Consider the following 13,460-nt stretch of genomic DNA (forward strand, 5'->3'; position numbering starts at 1 on the left):
CCCTCCCATGTCAATGACTAGGAGAAGGGCTTTCAGCCCACTTATTTATGGGACAAAAGGACAAGTTCAGGGCAGGCTGTGATGATAGTGGCACATCTCCGTTTTAATGGAAAGGACAGAGAATGTTTTAAATTTCCCCTATTAAACTGGGGTTTTTGCTACTTTTGGTTCTTTCAGGATGAGTGGGTGTTTGGCTCCGCTATCTGGATTCCATCAGGGTTTTCTCACTGTCATCATGCCTGCTAAACCTTTTCATTTACCAAATCACAGAAACACAGACTCTGAACTTGAATCTGTACAGATTGAGATTGGTGTAACCATGACCCCAAAATACCTCTGTTCACAGATACACAGATCTTATTAACTGTTGTATGTTATTAGCCTCAGACCCAAATATTGTTAAAGAGGAAAAATCAGGATTTCTTCCTTCAATGAGCCAAGTGTTAATACTAATAACAACAGATGAGCACATTAGTTTGGAGGCCAGTGAAGTGGATTTTGCTGCATCACATGACACGTTGTTAACCCAGAGTTTAAAATGTTGAATTAGATTGCATTATTTAATGAACATCCCTGATCTACTCATTGAAACCTAAAATGCGTTCTATAGTTGGAAAAAAGCTGATTTTACTGCAGATTTTAAGATTTCTCTTAATGTATTGAACCTAAAAATGTTATTTCAAGTTAATTAGCATTTAAGTCAATTTCCCTAAAGCAGATTAGTTTCTCAATTATCACTCACTTAAAATAATGAAGGCAAACACAGTAAGGTTGACAGTAAAGTCAACTTGTCAGTGCCAGTAATTAAACTGTGTACAAACAGAGGCAGGCATTCATGCAACTGAATTTTGAGGTTGAATTGTTTATGCAGTTAAATTTTATCTGGCCTAGTTGTAAGAGTATCAGTATCAGCTGACTGTGTTTGTAATATGTAATTATAGGTAAAAATATTTCAGTATTGATTTAAGATGTTTGTCTGTCAATTTGATCCCTCTAACAAATTGTTTTGTCAACAGGGTGTCACTAACAAGACATTTTTTTCTCATCATAATCCAGATTTTATTTTATTTTTTGACATATTATTTACCTTCAGTTTTCCCTCAGTAGTTCCACCCTGTGCAGTACGCACCATTCATTGCTACTTGTTCTGACTTCCTAGATGCAGTTCAGGCTTCCTCTGTGCTACTGGAGCTGCAAGATGTATTGGTGAAAACAGGCCTGAAGGACCGAAGCCATCTCCTGCTGGGGCCATTCTCCTGCAGCACCTCCCTGGAGGCTCGCTGGTGTCGGCACAGCGGCAGCCCTGGGCCTGAGCGTGGCCCCCCTAAACTGCTGCTGGATCTAAAAGGAGGCCTGCTACAGGTTTGCCCATGACATCATTTCATCATCCTCAATCATATAATTTATCAGCCACTAGAGCTACAGTTTTTAGAGGTCAGGGTCAGATCAGCACCTCTGCACCTGGTCAGGATTGAGTATTTTGCTCAAGGACACTTGAGTGAGGCACTTCCAGTTAAATGAGCAGCCCTTTAACCATGAGACAATGCTATTGCTCACTAAAGCATCACCTCTGCTTGAGTGCCTTTGGTTTCCAAATTAATCCTTACAGTATTCATAAGCTGACACCCACAGACACAGCTCATCACACACTTAACACTCCTCTTAAATTTACGGTTCCTCTTCAGCTCTGCTGTGGCTTCTGGCCTCTGTGCAGCTCAAGTGATGACAGTAGGAATTGCATGCTGTAATTCCACTGTAGATTTGAGTCATCTGCTGGTTAAGTGGTGGAATATCGTAAGGCTATTTTCAGGGGTGGAGTGGGGGTTGTATCTTATTTGTGCCCTTTTTCCTGTGAGAAGTTACATAATGTCCACACTGAAAATGAACGCATTATTACCAATGTATTATTCCACATTACTTCTTCAGGGGTAACCCCCTTCCCTGTTTTGAACGTTTCCCTTATTTCCCTTCATTTCGTGCCCATTAACAAAAACATCACTTGAAATTCAACACTTAATACATAGTCGTACATTTCCCTTTGCAAATATTGGCGTTTGTGGCGTTTTAATCAAGTGCTGTGCAAAACCACCAGAATTCCCTCCGATTCCTTCTTCTCATGCTTTCTTTCCAAAAACTTGAAAAAAAATCCCCAAATGTTCCTGTTTTTAGAGTTTAGTCATAACCCACCCTTGCAAGCTAGTGAGTAGCGGGCAAGCAGGCAGGCAGCTCCATGTGTGAAGAGTTTTTGACTCAGAGATTCCGGGTCCTTAGTCCAAACCCCAGACGGACCCGCTTTGATGGAGCACTGGAAGGGGATTGCCACGGGTAAGTAAGGAGGATGTAAGGTTATGTTAGGTAATATTAGTAAGGATGTGAAGGGGATGAGGATGAGGATAATCCAGACTGCTTCTCTTCCTGTTTTGGAAAAGAAAGTTGAGTAATCATTGACGCAGGTTTTGTATCAGCTGTGAGTCTGTGACAATGTCTAGCTTTTCTTTTCACTGTCTGATTTTGCTTTCTTCGCCTCCCATATATCTCTTTCTTTTAGTCCCTACATCTTGCTCTGTCTTGACCTCCTTGTTTTCATTCCCCATCCCACACTCTTCACTTGCCGTTCCATCCCATCCAGCTCACCCTCTCTTGTTCGGTCTCCACAGGTCTTTTGGGGCCAAGAACATCTGAATTGCCTAAAGCTGGTGGAGGAGCACCTATGGGCGTACCTTCTCCTCCAGAAAGGGGATACAGCTGATAGCAGTTCCAAGGGCAAGCCCTGCCACACACAGCCACCTCCCTCCCCAGGCTCTCCCTCTCCTCAGACAGAGCACAGCTCAGATGACTTGCGCACAGGGCATTTTCATTACATCCAGGACTCAGGTGAATGTTTATAGATACATGCTGAGCTCATGCAGTGGTGACATGCAGCTCATAGTGTATTTATCTCTACCAGGCTTAAATATAGGTCAAACTTTGCTTACACTACTCTAAATGCTGTTTGAATTGACAAATTTTTTGAACTGTTCATTTCACTGAGGAGATGTTCAGCAGTAGTACAAAATCCCAAAGAGTGATTGCTTGTGGTGGTTGCTTTATCAGCTGGCATGTAAGCTGTCAGTAATTGAAAACAGGCAAAATAGCTTTATAAAGAGATGAAACCAAGACTCAAAGTAAAATGATATTACTTGGAGGTAGATTTTCCTGCTTCTTCCTTGACAAGGTTTTCAGAATTGATGGAACAGTGGTAAGAACTGCTCCCTGAATCCATAGGATGAACATCATTCATAAACCTTTGTGACAAAGTGAGATGTCGCTTAAGATACACACAGGCTTAAATCAGAGTGAGATCAAAGCCCTCTGTGGAAAGAAGTTTCATCGGACATGTCTGCCTGGTTCCACTCTGAGGAACATGCTGTTTATTCCCCCTCTTTGTGCTTTGAGTGTGCTGTCCTCTATGTGCACACACAGACACACACACGAACATTATACACAGAGGATCAAACTTCTGCCTGGCTGTAGACCAGCCGTCCACTCTGTCAGCTGTGGTTGAGTCTTTGTTTGTTGCACCGTTCCACTGATCTTTGATGCATTTACTATGCTGACTGAAGCAGGAGAATGTACAGTAGTGAACTAGAACAGAGGGGGCAGTCTGTCTGCAACATGTTGTCAACAGCCATGGAAACAGGCCCCCGAATACAGAGAATCGTGAGTTGCCCCCCGGGGGCCTTACACAGGGATAGGTGGTCAGAGGAGTAGATGAAAGATGGATGGAGACAAGGGTGGAAGGACTCTCCGTCTCTGTCTCTCACTTTCTCTAAGTTCAAGCAAACACAAATGAAAGCAAAACCTCATGAAAGTGTCTTTTTTTTCTTTCATACGCCCTTTTTGCAAAAGAACAATACACTGTCCACCTTCAAGTGGGCAGCTCACTGCTTCACAGAAAGGCTCAAATCAGCCACAGACAGATTTTGCTGCCCCTTGAAATGTGTTTTCTACAAAGAGAGTCTCAGTGTTTGTAGCCCCAGGGGCCAAACAAAGTAGAAGTTCTCTGCTTGACTGTTTTTTTCAAATAAACATTTTTCCAAAGGACTTGAATCACAAACAGCAGCCATGACTTAAGTCAAACACCACTCAGAAGTTTAGATCCAGTGTTATCCAGCTGTTGCAGGTGCAAGCCATGGTTCAATCAATGGATGTTTAGTCAATAGAAAAAATGTTTATTCAGCCACTTTGTTTACATACGGCTTCTTATGCATATAAACATTCTGAAAGCGTGGAAACATCCACAGTGGTCTTTTAGGAGATATTGTTTTGGGGGGTTCAGATTCCATAGTAGAAATGCACCAAAGATGCATGCAAGTCAAATATAGTTATTCTGCCACAAAAGGTGAATTTCATAATGTGAAAAGAATGATTGCATCAGTGTTTTCATCACATTTTTTTACAACCCTTTCTTCCACAAGCATCTGAAAATATTCCAGCAAGCCAGTGAAGTCTTTAAACAGAGTCTTTGTTATGGGATTTTATGTGACAATGCTTTTTATACTGCTAGATGTAAGCAGCAATGTAAACTAGTAAACCACTGTATCTTAAAATATAAAATCCACACAAATTCCTTCCAGTTCCTCCTCTGCATCTTCTTTTACCTGCTCCAGTCTGTTATCATACATTATCTTTACCTCCTCTGTTCCTTGTTTCAACTATTCTCCTAACCTTATTTTCTTATTGTCTTATCTCTCTTACCAAAACTGTTGTTTTTAGATTATTGATAGATTAAAGTGAAGTTATCCTGATATTACTGTTAATTCCTTGCAGCCTCCCAGAGATTGCCAGGACCCCATGAGGTGGTGTTCTACAGCGAGACAGAGGACAGCCCAGGGGTGATGCTATGGAGATACCCCGAGCCCCGTGTCCTAACCTTCGTCAGGATAACTCCTGTCCCTTTCAACACCACAGAGGACCCTGAGATCAGCACAGCCGACCTTGGGGATGTCCTGCAGGTAGAAATGCACACACACTGCGTCTCTGGATTCGAAGAAATGTTAACGTGTTATATTCCCAACACATACCACAGCTAGTGGTAAAGCAAAGAGTGGTACTTTGTCGAATAACCATATGTTACAATTCATGGGATCACTTGTATCAGGATGTGTGGTCATCTACTACATGGAAGAGGGTGAAAGAGGCGTAAAATGAGAGGAGAATCTCACTTACTGCTCCCTGCTTAACATCACCTGCAATGAAAAAGAAATAAACTCTCTTAGAGCTGGGCTATATGCCGTTATGATTCCCATGACATGAGTCATGAGAACTCCCATACCCTACATGTTATTGAATGACAGAGACCCCTGCAGTTCCTCCAAACATGTAATACACGATCAGACAGCTGTGGAAGTCATTTTGCATGCTCTGGTGTGAATAGCCAGGTGTCTCCAACCCCAGATGAGGTTATATTTTGGCAGGCTGTAGCAGCTACCGAGTCTTCAGGGCCTCACTGGGGGACAGGACATCCCACGTTTCCTCCTATCACTCATCCCCTGCCTTTCTTTCTCCCGCCTTTCTTTCCAGCTTATCATCCTCGAAGGCGAGCCGTGTCCCAAATCATGTTCTTTCTCATCCTCCACTATATTTTTACCTTTTTCCTGGAGCTAAAACCATTGACGTTCCTGAAAAAATTAATTATGCCTCTTCTTTTCCTACTCATAAAACGTTTCACAGCTTATATTAGCTGTGTTTAGTCAGAGCTTATTTAAATTTCCATTGTTATTGTGGTTTTATATTCATGTCTATGAATGACAAGCAGCCCTGGAGCAACTGGTAACTTAACTACTGCACTGGTAAAATGTTATACAAGGACAGGTCAAAAATGTAAGAAAATCAGCTGATGTAATAAATTCATAGATTATAGGTCATTATAATAACTGGTATGCATGAGTGCTATAACAATTTAAAAATGAAGTAGAAATATAATATATTTACTATAAAAAAGTTAATCCCAACAGAGTTTTGTAAAACATGACTCATTCCTAATGAGTCATGTATTTATCACAAATTTATCACAAATGTTTTTATCCTAAAATTAATGGCAGTGGTAAGTTTTATTGCATTCTCAGCCTGTTTCTAACGACTTTTTAATCACATTTTTAAGCCTTGGGGTTGGCTTCCCTTTCTTCCTTTTCCTTCTGATTCTTTCCTCCATCTGCAGCAGAAGTTTCTCATCTTTCCATATCCTCCCTTTATCTCTCAGATTCTTTCCTAGACTCCCACAATCATTTCACCTACAGTACAGATGTTTTCTTCAGTCTGTTTATGTGTGCCGACCCAGGAGAGGCAAGATATTGGAAGGTTCTGCAGATGTCTGACTTCCCAGCGAGGCCCCGCAGCTGTAAAGTCTGTAATGAGCAAAACTCCAAAGCCTCTAGCTGATTGGCTGCAGATTGAGTTACAGCACAGAACACATAGAGCTGATGTGTGTAGAGGAGGGAGGGCTAGAGGAAGAGTCAGTGATAGACGGAGTTGAGATAAGGAGAGGGTGGTTAATGGGAGTAGATTGACAGGAAGGAAGAGTGGGAAGAGAGAGAGTTGAACAGAGAGATGGAGCAAGAGGATGGTCATTATTTACGTGTGCGCACCGAAATGGGTGCCTGCAACTACAGACATGTCCTTATCTGCATGAATCTGCATTACACAGCAGGAGAAGTGGAAGCAGTGGTTGATGAACATGTGGTTTCCACATCTTCCATCCACTCCTCCTGTCATCTGGCATGATCCTGTCTCTTCTGATAAGTCTGTTAAAAGTCAGGAGTCAGGTGATTCGACTTCTATGGGGGAAGTGGTGAAAAGAGGACAGCTAAGAAAATTGTCAAAACAGTTGTGCAACAATAGTTAGCAACTATTTCAAAGAGAAAAGCAACTTACACTCATAGAAACCACTGTACAAGCCAAATGTAAGTACATCAGCTCCTTGTCTTTCTGTCCACATCCATGTAAACATTCTGGCCAGGCACTGCAGAGACATGTCTTCAGTGGGACAACAACTGTAGCAGTGGGCATGTTTCACAAAGGTATCGTTGCTAACATTAATGGGAAACATCACTTACAAGTGTACATGTTAAACTGGTTTTAACCCATTGTTGAAAGCTACTCTGATGCATTTTGTCAACACTGCTAAAAACAGTATCATGTATCATGGGCCTTGTGAAAGAAGTGATTGTAAAGTAATTATAAGACATCGGATCCATGTACTGATATGTGACATAGTCCTTATTACCTCATATTTTTGTCCAAACACTCACATAGCATTAAGCCAGTTATGTGTGAGGTTAGGGGTTGGATTTGTGGGGGTTATTTTAACTGGACCTCTTAGTCATCAGCCAAAGTCATTGTGATCCCAGATTTAATTTGATTTCCGCCTCTGTGAGACAACGACAGTGATTATGCTTTCCTTTCTACAAAACCTCAAATGTCTCAGTTATTTCATTTTTTTATTTCTCCCTAGACCAGAAAGTCAGTCCAGCTACAGAGAACGGAAATGCAGCCATAAAAATCCAAAAACGACTAATGGTTCAGTTTCTGTTCCAAAGGAATTTCATTTACTTTACATCAAGACTGTGCAGAGAGAGAGAGCGAGCGGGAAACAGAAAGAAGGCAGTCATAATTTCTCAGGCCTCTAAAATTACCATGTGGCCACGCAGAGATGGAGGCTGATAGATTTTGAGAAATGGAAAGTGAGAGGCATAGGGAAAGAAAAAGAAATAAGGGGAAAGAGAGAGCGATATTTAGTATTGAGCTGTCCTGTCATTTGTCACTATCATTTAGGCAGTAATGTTTTTCCAATTTGGGCCTGTTTACCAGCAGGTGGAGGGTGAAAAAGATTGCAGATGAACTAAGTAAAAGTGGGTTTACTCCACATTTTCTCCTTTTCCCTCAGCCTGTTCCTCCTCCTTTCCTCTCTCTCTCCTTTTGTTACACCCCCCCCCCCCCCCCCCCCCCCCCCCTTCCCTTTGCTCCCTCTCTTCAGTGGAGTGCGCTGACTAGATGAAGGGGGGGGTTTGCTCGTCCCCAGAGCATATCATATTAACATTTTATAAAATCAAGATTTCCTGCATTTAAATAGTTGTGGTTTCCCAACTGGTTCCAGTATCTCACAGGGGGAATTCGAACTTCCTTCCATTACTCTAAGTCAAATTGCTGCCTGCACTGTTTTTACATACAGTAGAAAGGGAGCACCAGAGTGATGGGAGAGCAGCTGAAAAGTGACAGTTTCCTGATGAGGCATCCACAGGTTCCCACCTGTAGAGGGCTCAAGTGATGAAGGGATAGAGGGAGAGAGGAAGGTGACTCATTCTCACCTTCTTACCGCCGTGAGGTCCAGTTCTCTGAATCATAAGCAGGTGTCCTTACTGTTCTTTTTCCATCCCTCTCGTTTGTCTTCCCCTCCCTCTGCCTCTCTGTGGGGTTCTGAAGTCTGAGAAACAGGGAGTAAACACAGGAGCTATGATTCAGCCTGACCTCAGCTCAGGGGGGAGCAGGGGGAGGAGATACAGTATGTTAAAGTAGAGAACAACAGTTTGAGTTCAGCCTTAGTATATAGTCAAGAAAGTCTAACACAGTCTGTTCTTATGCATATTCATAATTTGCCTTCTACCCACGCTAGCTTTTCGCAATATACAAATGTTTAACTTTCATCATCCACTTGCTTTTTGAAGCAGTTGCCCAAATTGCACTGACTTTTTCAGACAAACATCACACCATCTGGTCCCCTGCTGTTGCTTTCGTGCATGGCACTGTGGGATAGCCTTTCATGTCCCAGCAGGGCTCTGTACTGCCACCATGGCCCTGCTGGACTGCGACCGATATCATAAAAGCTCCATGGCCTGAGATGAACCAGCAACCTTCAGCGGTAACCGCAACTACAGCTGTTGTTTCTCTCATTGTTGTTATTATAAGAAACACAGGTCCGCCATCAGTTTCACATCCACAGCGTGCCTCTTTTTATTGATGCACACTTTTTCTCCAATTAGTAGAAATCTGCACCCTTTAGTTGGGAGTTAGAATCAGTGGGGAGTCAGTGGGGTATTTCACTTCAGAGCGACACACTGAACCAGAAAGAGTGAGAGTCTATTTTAGCCAAGATAACTATTATTTTAGTGGGACTGCACTCAAGCAGACCTGCATTAGTCACAGCTAATGCACTATAAAAATAAAAGACTGTCCATGTGGTTAATTTGATCTGGAGTTCTTACACCTCATCCACCAAAACTCCAGTCCCTCTTTAAAAGTTTGGCATCACACAGGAAACAAAAAAAAGCTGAGCACAAAGATCTCAGCATGGGCTTATTCTTGATTTTCCACACTGATTAATGTTAACGTATATTAGCCCACCTGAGACAGCATAGTAGGAGTCATTTTCAGAGCAATTTTCATTACATCTCCTGAGTAAACATTTGCTCAAGCTGATGTCAATTCAATTTGTCTGCTGGCTGATAAGAAGTAGCTAGCAGTGGAATTTTTAGACATATAGGCATCAGTGAAATAACAGAAGACCTAATGGCAGTGTTGATATTGTTAATACAAGTAATGGCAGACAAGGCTGTGGATGTCAACAGCCGCAGCCTCAGAAGGAGCTCAGGGAGTCTTCAGTTGCAGAGACATATTTGAACTTTAGCAGTGATCACACCTGGGTTGATCATGGACATTGAAATCCTTTCTGTATGTTGTGTATTTGCTTTAGATTGCCTGCCTTTACATAAGGTTTGTCAGAGTGTGCTTGGTTAATTAGTCCCAGAAAAGTAAATCCATGCAGAGTTCATTTAGCAGAAACAGAGGTGGGATGGAAATCAGATCTATATATACCCAACACTCCTGAATGTAAACATATTTGTAAATAATTCTGAATATTTAAATTACTTGAAAAGTCCTCAACTTAGTTTTCCAGCCAATGAACCACCTCCAAAATGGAACCTTGAATCAAAAATTAAGATAACATTTAAGATAATCCTTCCTCTGATATTTCACCCTGAGGTCTAGCTGCCAGGCCCACTTTGTGGAGTGCTTGAGGAAAACACAAACTGGGCCCATCCAGCCAAGGGAATGTCAGCTATTTAGGGCTACATGTTGTTTATCAGATAAGGTACACACACACAATCGAGCAGCGGAAACTGACACTGCCCAGACTGTATCAGGCACCCATATACATACGCACACCTGTGTATACACATATGTGTACACGAATATTGTCTTTCATACATGCAATTATACATAGTCGTCCTTTTGAACACATATATACAATTTATCTGACATATGCACAGGTCCCTTCTCCTCCCAGAAGCCAGTGCCAGACGTCCAACTCAACATAGCTAAAACATTTATTTCATTTTTCCATCTTCCCTACAACATTTGTTGAATTGGTAATTGATTTCATCTCTACTCTCTTCCAAGGCCAGGACTGCAAGTCAAAGGGAACATGACGCAAATTCAACCGTGCAAATGTATTCCACTGTACCATATATGTACCTCACATATTCATTTCTGTATGCTGTCATGTGTATAGAATATCACAGGTAAAAAAAAAAACATGGCTTGTGTTCTAGCAGCACAGTTCTGGGAATTCTCTGAGGAGATTCAGTCAGTTTCCTCTTCAGTGGCTCAGCATCGGGGTTGCGGGTGCACAACTCTGTCAGGTACAATTATGAGAAGCTGATTCCAGGAAAACCTGTGTGGCATTAAATACATGATGTAAGCTATGGTTACTTCATCCATCAGCCCCGCACATATGAATGAACAGACGCATACTCACACTCTCTGTGCACAATACTCCCCTTACGTACACACACACACCAACTTGTTGACAGTTGTGTGTTTGGTAATTGTCCAGGGAGTGTCGTACCTCCGGTTAACTATTAGATTGTCACATACACATGTACACAGACAAATGCACTCACTTACTACACACACACACGCGCGCGCGCACGCATGCACACACATGCACACTCACGCACACACACACACACACACACGCATGCGCGCCTGGCATCCTTCAGGTGTGCTCCTGAGAGCGCCCTGCCACTACTGATCCATCAGTAGCTGAGTTTTGCAAGTGGTCAAGGTAACCCGAGCACCTGGTTTCGTTCACACAGGAGCACCAGACACATTTATGCTAATTTTGGTTCAATCTGAGAGGAATGAATGGAGCCCTAACCGTCATCACATAATGTGAGAATACTCACATAACCTGATTGTTATTCAGTGTGAGGAACAGCTCCAGGACTTCAATGTTAATGGCTGTCTTGTAGCATACAGTTGCCGGGTGTTTAGTTTTGCTGTGGTCATGCTGGGTTGTTATGGAGAGTTGTCGCCTTACTGCCTTGGTGGTCTGCGGTCAAAGTGTTGTCATTTTTTCCAACTAGACAAAAAAGTTTGGTTTGCCTGAAGTGAGTAAAATTCAAAATTGTGAAACAGACACCATGAAAAAACAGTTGCTCATTCCTTCTCCAAGGCAGGGATTCCCTTTGTCTTAAAAGAGTCAGTAAAGAATCAGCACTTGATGATCAGCAGACCACAGCAGTTGCTTAATATTTTATGTGTAACTAGGGGATCCACAAGACTGAAGTATACCTGTTGTGCAATAACAAGGTCTTACAGTAATCCTACAGCAGATGAGTAATCAGGTTTACACTGAGGGCGTTACAACAGTCTATTTGGACTGAAGCCTCAAGTTTAAATGATGAACAACCAAGGGAATCAACAGTAAGATATGCACTAGTGTCCATCTGAAGAGGAGACTAAGTGGGGAATATAAAACAGTCAGTAAAATACTGTCATCTGATGAGGTGAAGCCAGTATCAACAGAAAGGGATCCAGTGAAAGAAGACAGTATCATTTCTACAAAAAAAATATACATAAAGGTCCTATGGCAGGTTACTGAGGAGTATACACACATATTCAACTGCACCAATTTCAGTAGAAAATTTGTTTCAGTAGTTTCAGAGCTTAGTGTAACCACATAAGGCACACAGAGGGATGTAACTAAGTACATTCAATGTGGCTTTGGGTCCTCATGAAGTCATCCTCAAAGACATGTCCTCACACTCCCTCCAAGCTCTCAACTATATGTAATCATTATAATCTGTGTTCAGGGGTTGTCATCAGATACTAGCTGTACTGTAAAAGCTGGACTTTAGTAATTATTGACCAGTGAGCAGAGCTGTGCACTTCGTTCACTTTGACTCTAGATGAGAGAGTTTGTGTGACCTGCAGAAATTTAATGAGCAGCAAATGATTGTCCTAATACTGCCTGCACAAGAATGAAGCTACCACAATTTTTAACACTTTGCTGTTTGATGAATTAGTTTTGTCTTGGTGCTGTAACTGCTATGTACTGTAGTTCTCAACCTTCACTAAGGACTTGACATTTTTGCATAGGTAGTTCTGAGAGCACAAGGAAGCCTCATTTTATCTTTAGAGCATCATGAAAAAAACATTTTTTGCAATTTGTGGCTCTGTGTTATTTTCAATTATGTTGAGCTCTAAGGAAATCAGCCACAGAGTTAGTCTCTTTCTCAAGGACACTACAACAGGGCAGCCACTTGTCATGAAGAACTTAAACTTGAGTTAAAGGACAGTAATTACTATGTGGTACTGCTGGTCTGAAGAGGAATGAAGAACATGTATAAAAAAAGCTAAAGAAAATACAGTATTCAGTTACATATTTAAGATTTTTACTGTGTCTTTCCTTCCAGGTACCATGCAGCCTTGAATACTGGGATGAGCTCCAGCAGGCCTTCGTTCCATACCGGGAGTTCAGCCTGTCAGAGAGCAGTGCCTGCCAGCTACAGCTTCCCAGCCTCAGCCTCACCGACCAGCAGAAGGAGCTGGTGGCTTCAGATCTGTGGAGGATAGTACTCAATAACAACGGAGAGGGAGGAGATGAGCAGAGGTGACGGAAAATTCTATATCTTATCTTGTGTTCCTTCTTTGTGCTTGTAGGTGTCTGTAAGTGTTGTGTGCGTGTCTGTACACCCAGCTTATGTATCGGCAAGCATGTGTGTGCCTACACACAGATATGTGTTTGTATCTACAGTACATATGCCGTCCAGTGTGAAGGAAAGCAGAGAGAGCGAGTGCACCCAGGCCGCTGAGCACAAAGAGCTAGTAATGTGTCCCTCGCCCCACATCTGGCGTGCAGGAGCAGGGAGCGGGCTTGGAAGGCGTTCAGATTGGCCTAATGAGATTTCCCAGCACACCAAGTGCCTGTCAGGGCCCATCCGGATTCCTTCCTGCTTACCTTGAGTGTATCTAATCGAGGGGAAGCTCACGGGAAGCAAGAGGAGTAAAGCCCCCTTTGGGTTGGCCAGGCCAGGCCAGGCCTGGGTTGGGCTGGGTTGAGTTGGGATGGGATGGGTTGGACTGGGCCAGCCAAGCAGGGTAATAGCTCAGAGAGCATACTTTTACTCCCTTCTTCTCGC

General features: G+C 42.5%; 1 protein-coding gene across 4 annotated transcripts in view; it reads left to right on the forward strand.

Moving 5' to 3' along the window:
• LOC139612544 (intermembrane lipid transfer protein VPS13B-like) overlaps positions 1-13,460 on the forward strand; it is a 325,396-nt gene that overhangs the window by 255,122 nt on the left and 56,814 nt on the right. For all 4 annotated transcript variants that reach the window (XM_071468183.1, XM_071468180.1, XM_071468182.1 and 1 more), the window contains exons 39-42: positions 1,160-1,362; positions 2,658-2,874; positions 4,810-4,994; positions 12,735-12,931. In XM_071468183.1, the coding sequence (XP_071324284.1) occupies positions 1,160-1,362; positions 2,658-2,874; positions 4,810-4,994; positions 12,735-12,931 (802 nt within the window). The remainder of the gene's footprint in view (positions 1-1,159; positions 1,363-2,657; positions 2,875-4,809; positions 4,995-12,734; positions 12,932-13,460) is intronic.

Source organism: Trachinotus anak, unplaced genomic scaffold, assembly GCF_046630095.1.
Source record: "Trachinotus anak isolate AG129_WGS33_773 ecotype Australia unplaced genomic scaffold, CSIRO_AGI_Tana_v1 ptg000032l, whole genome shotgun sequence".
In the NCBI taxonomy this organism is placed as follows: domain Eukaryota; kingdom Metazoa; phylum Chordata; class Actinopteri; order Carangiformes; family Carangidae; genus Trachinotus; species Trachinotus anak.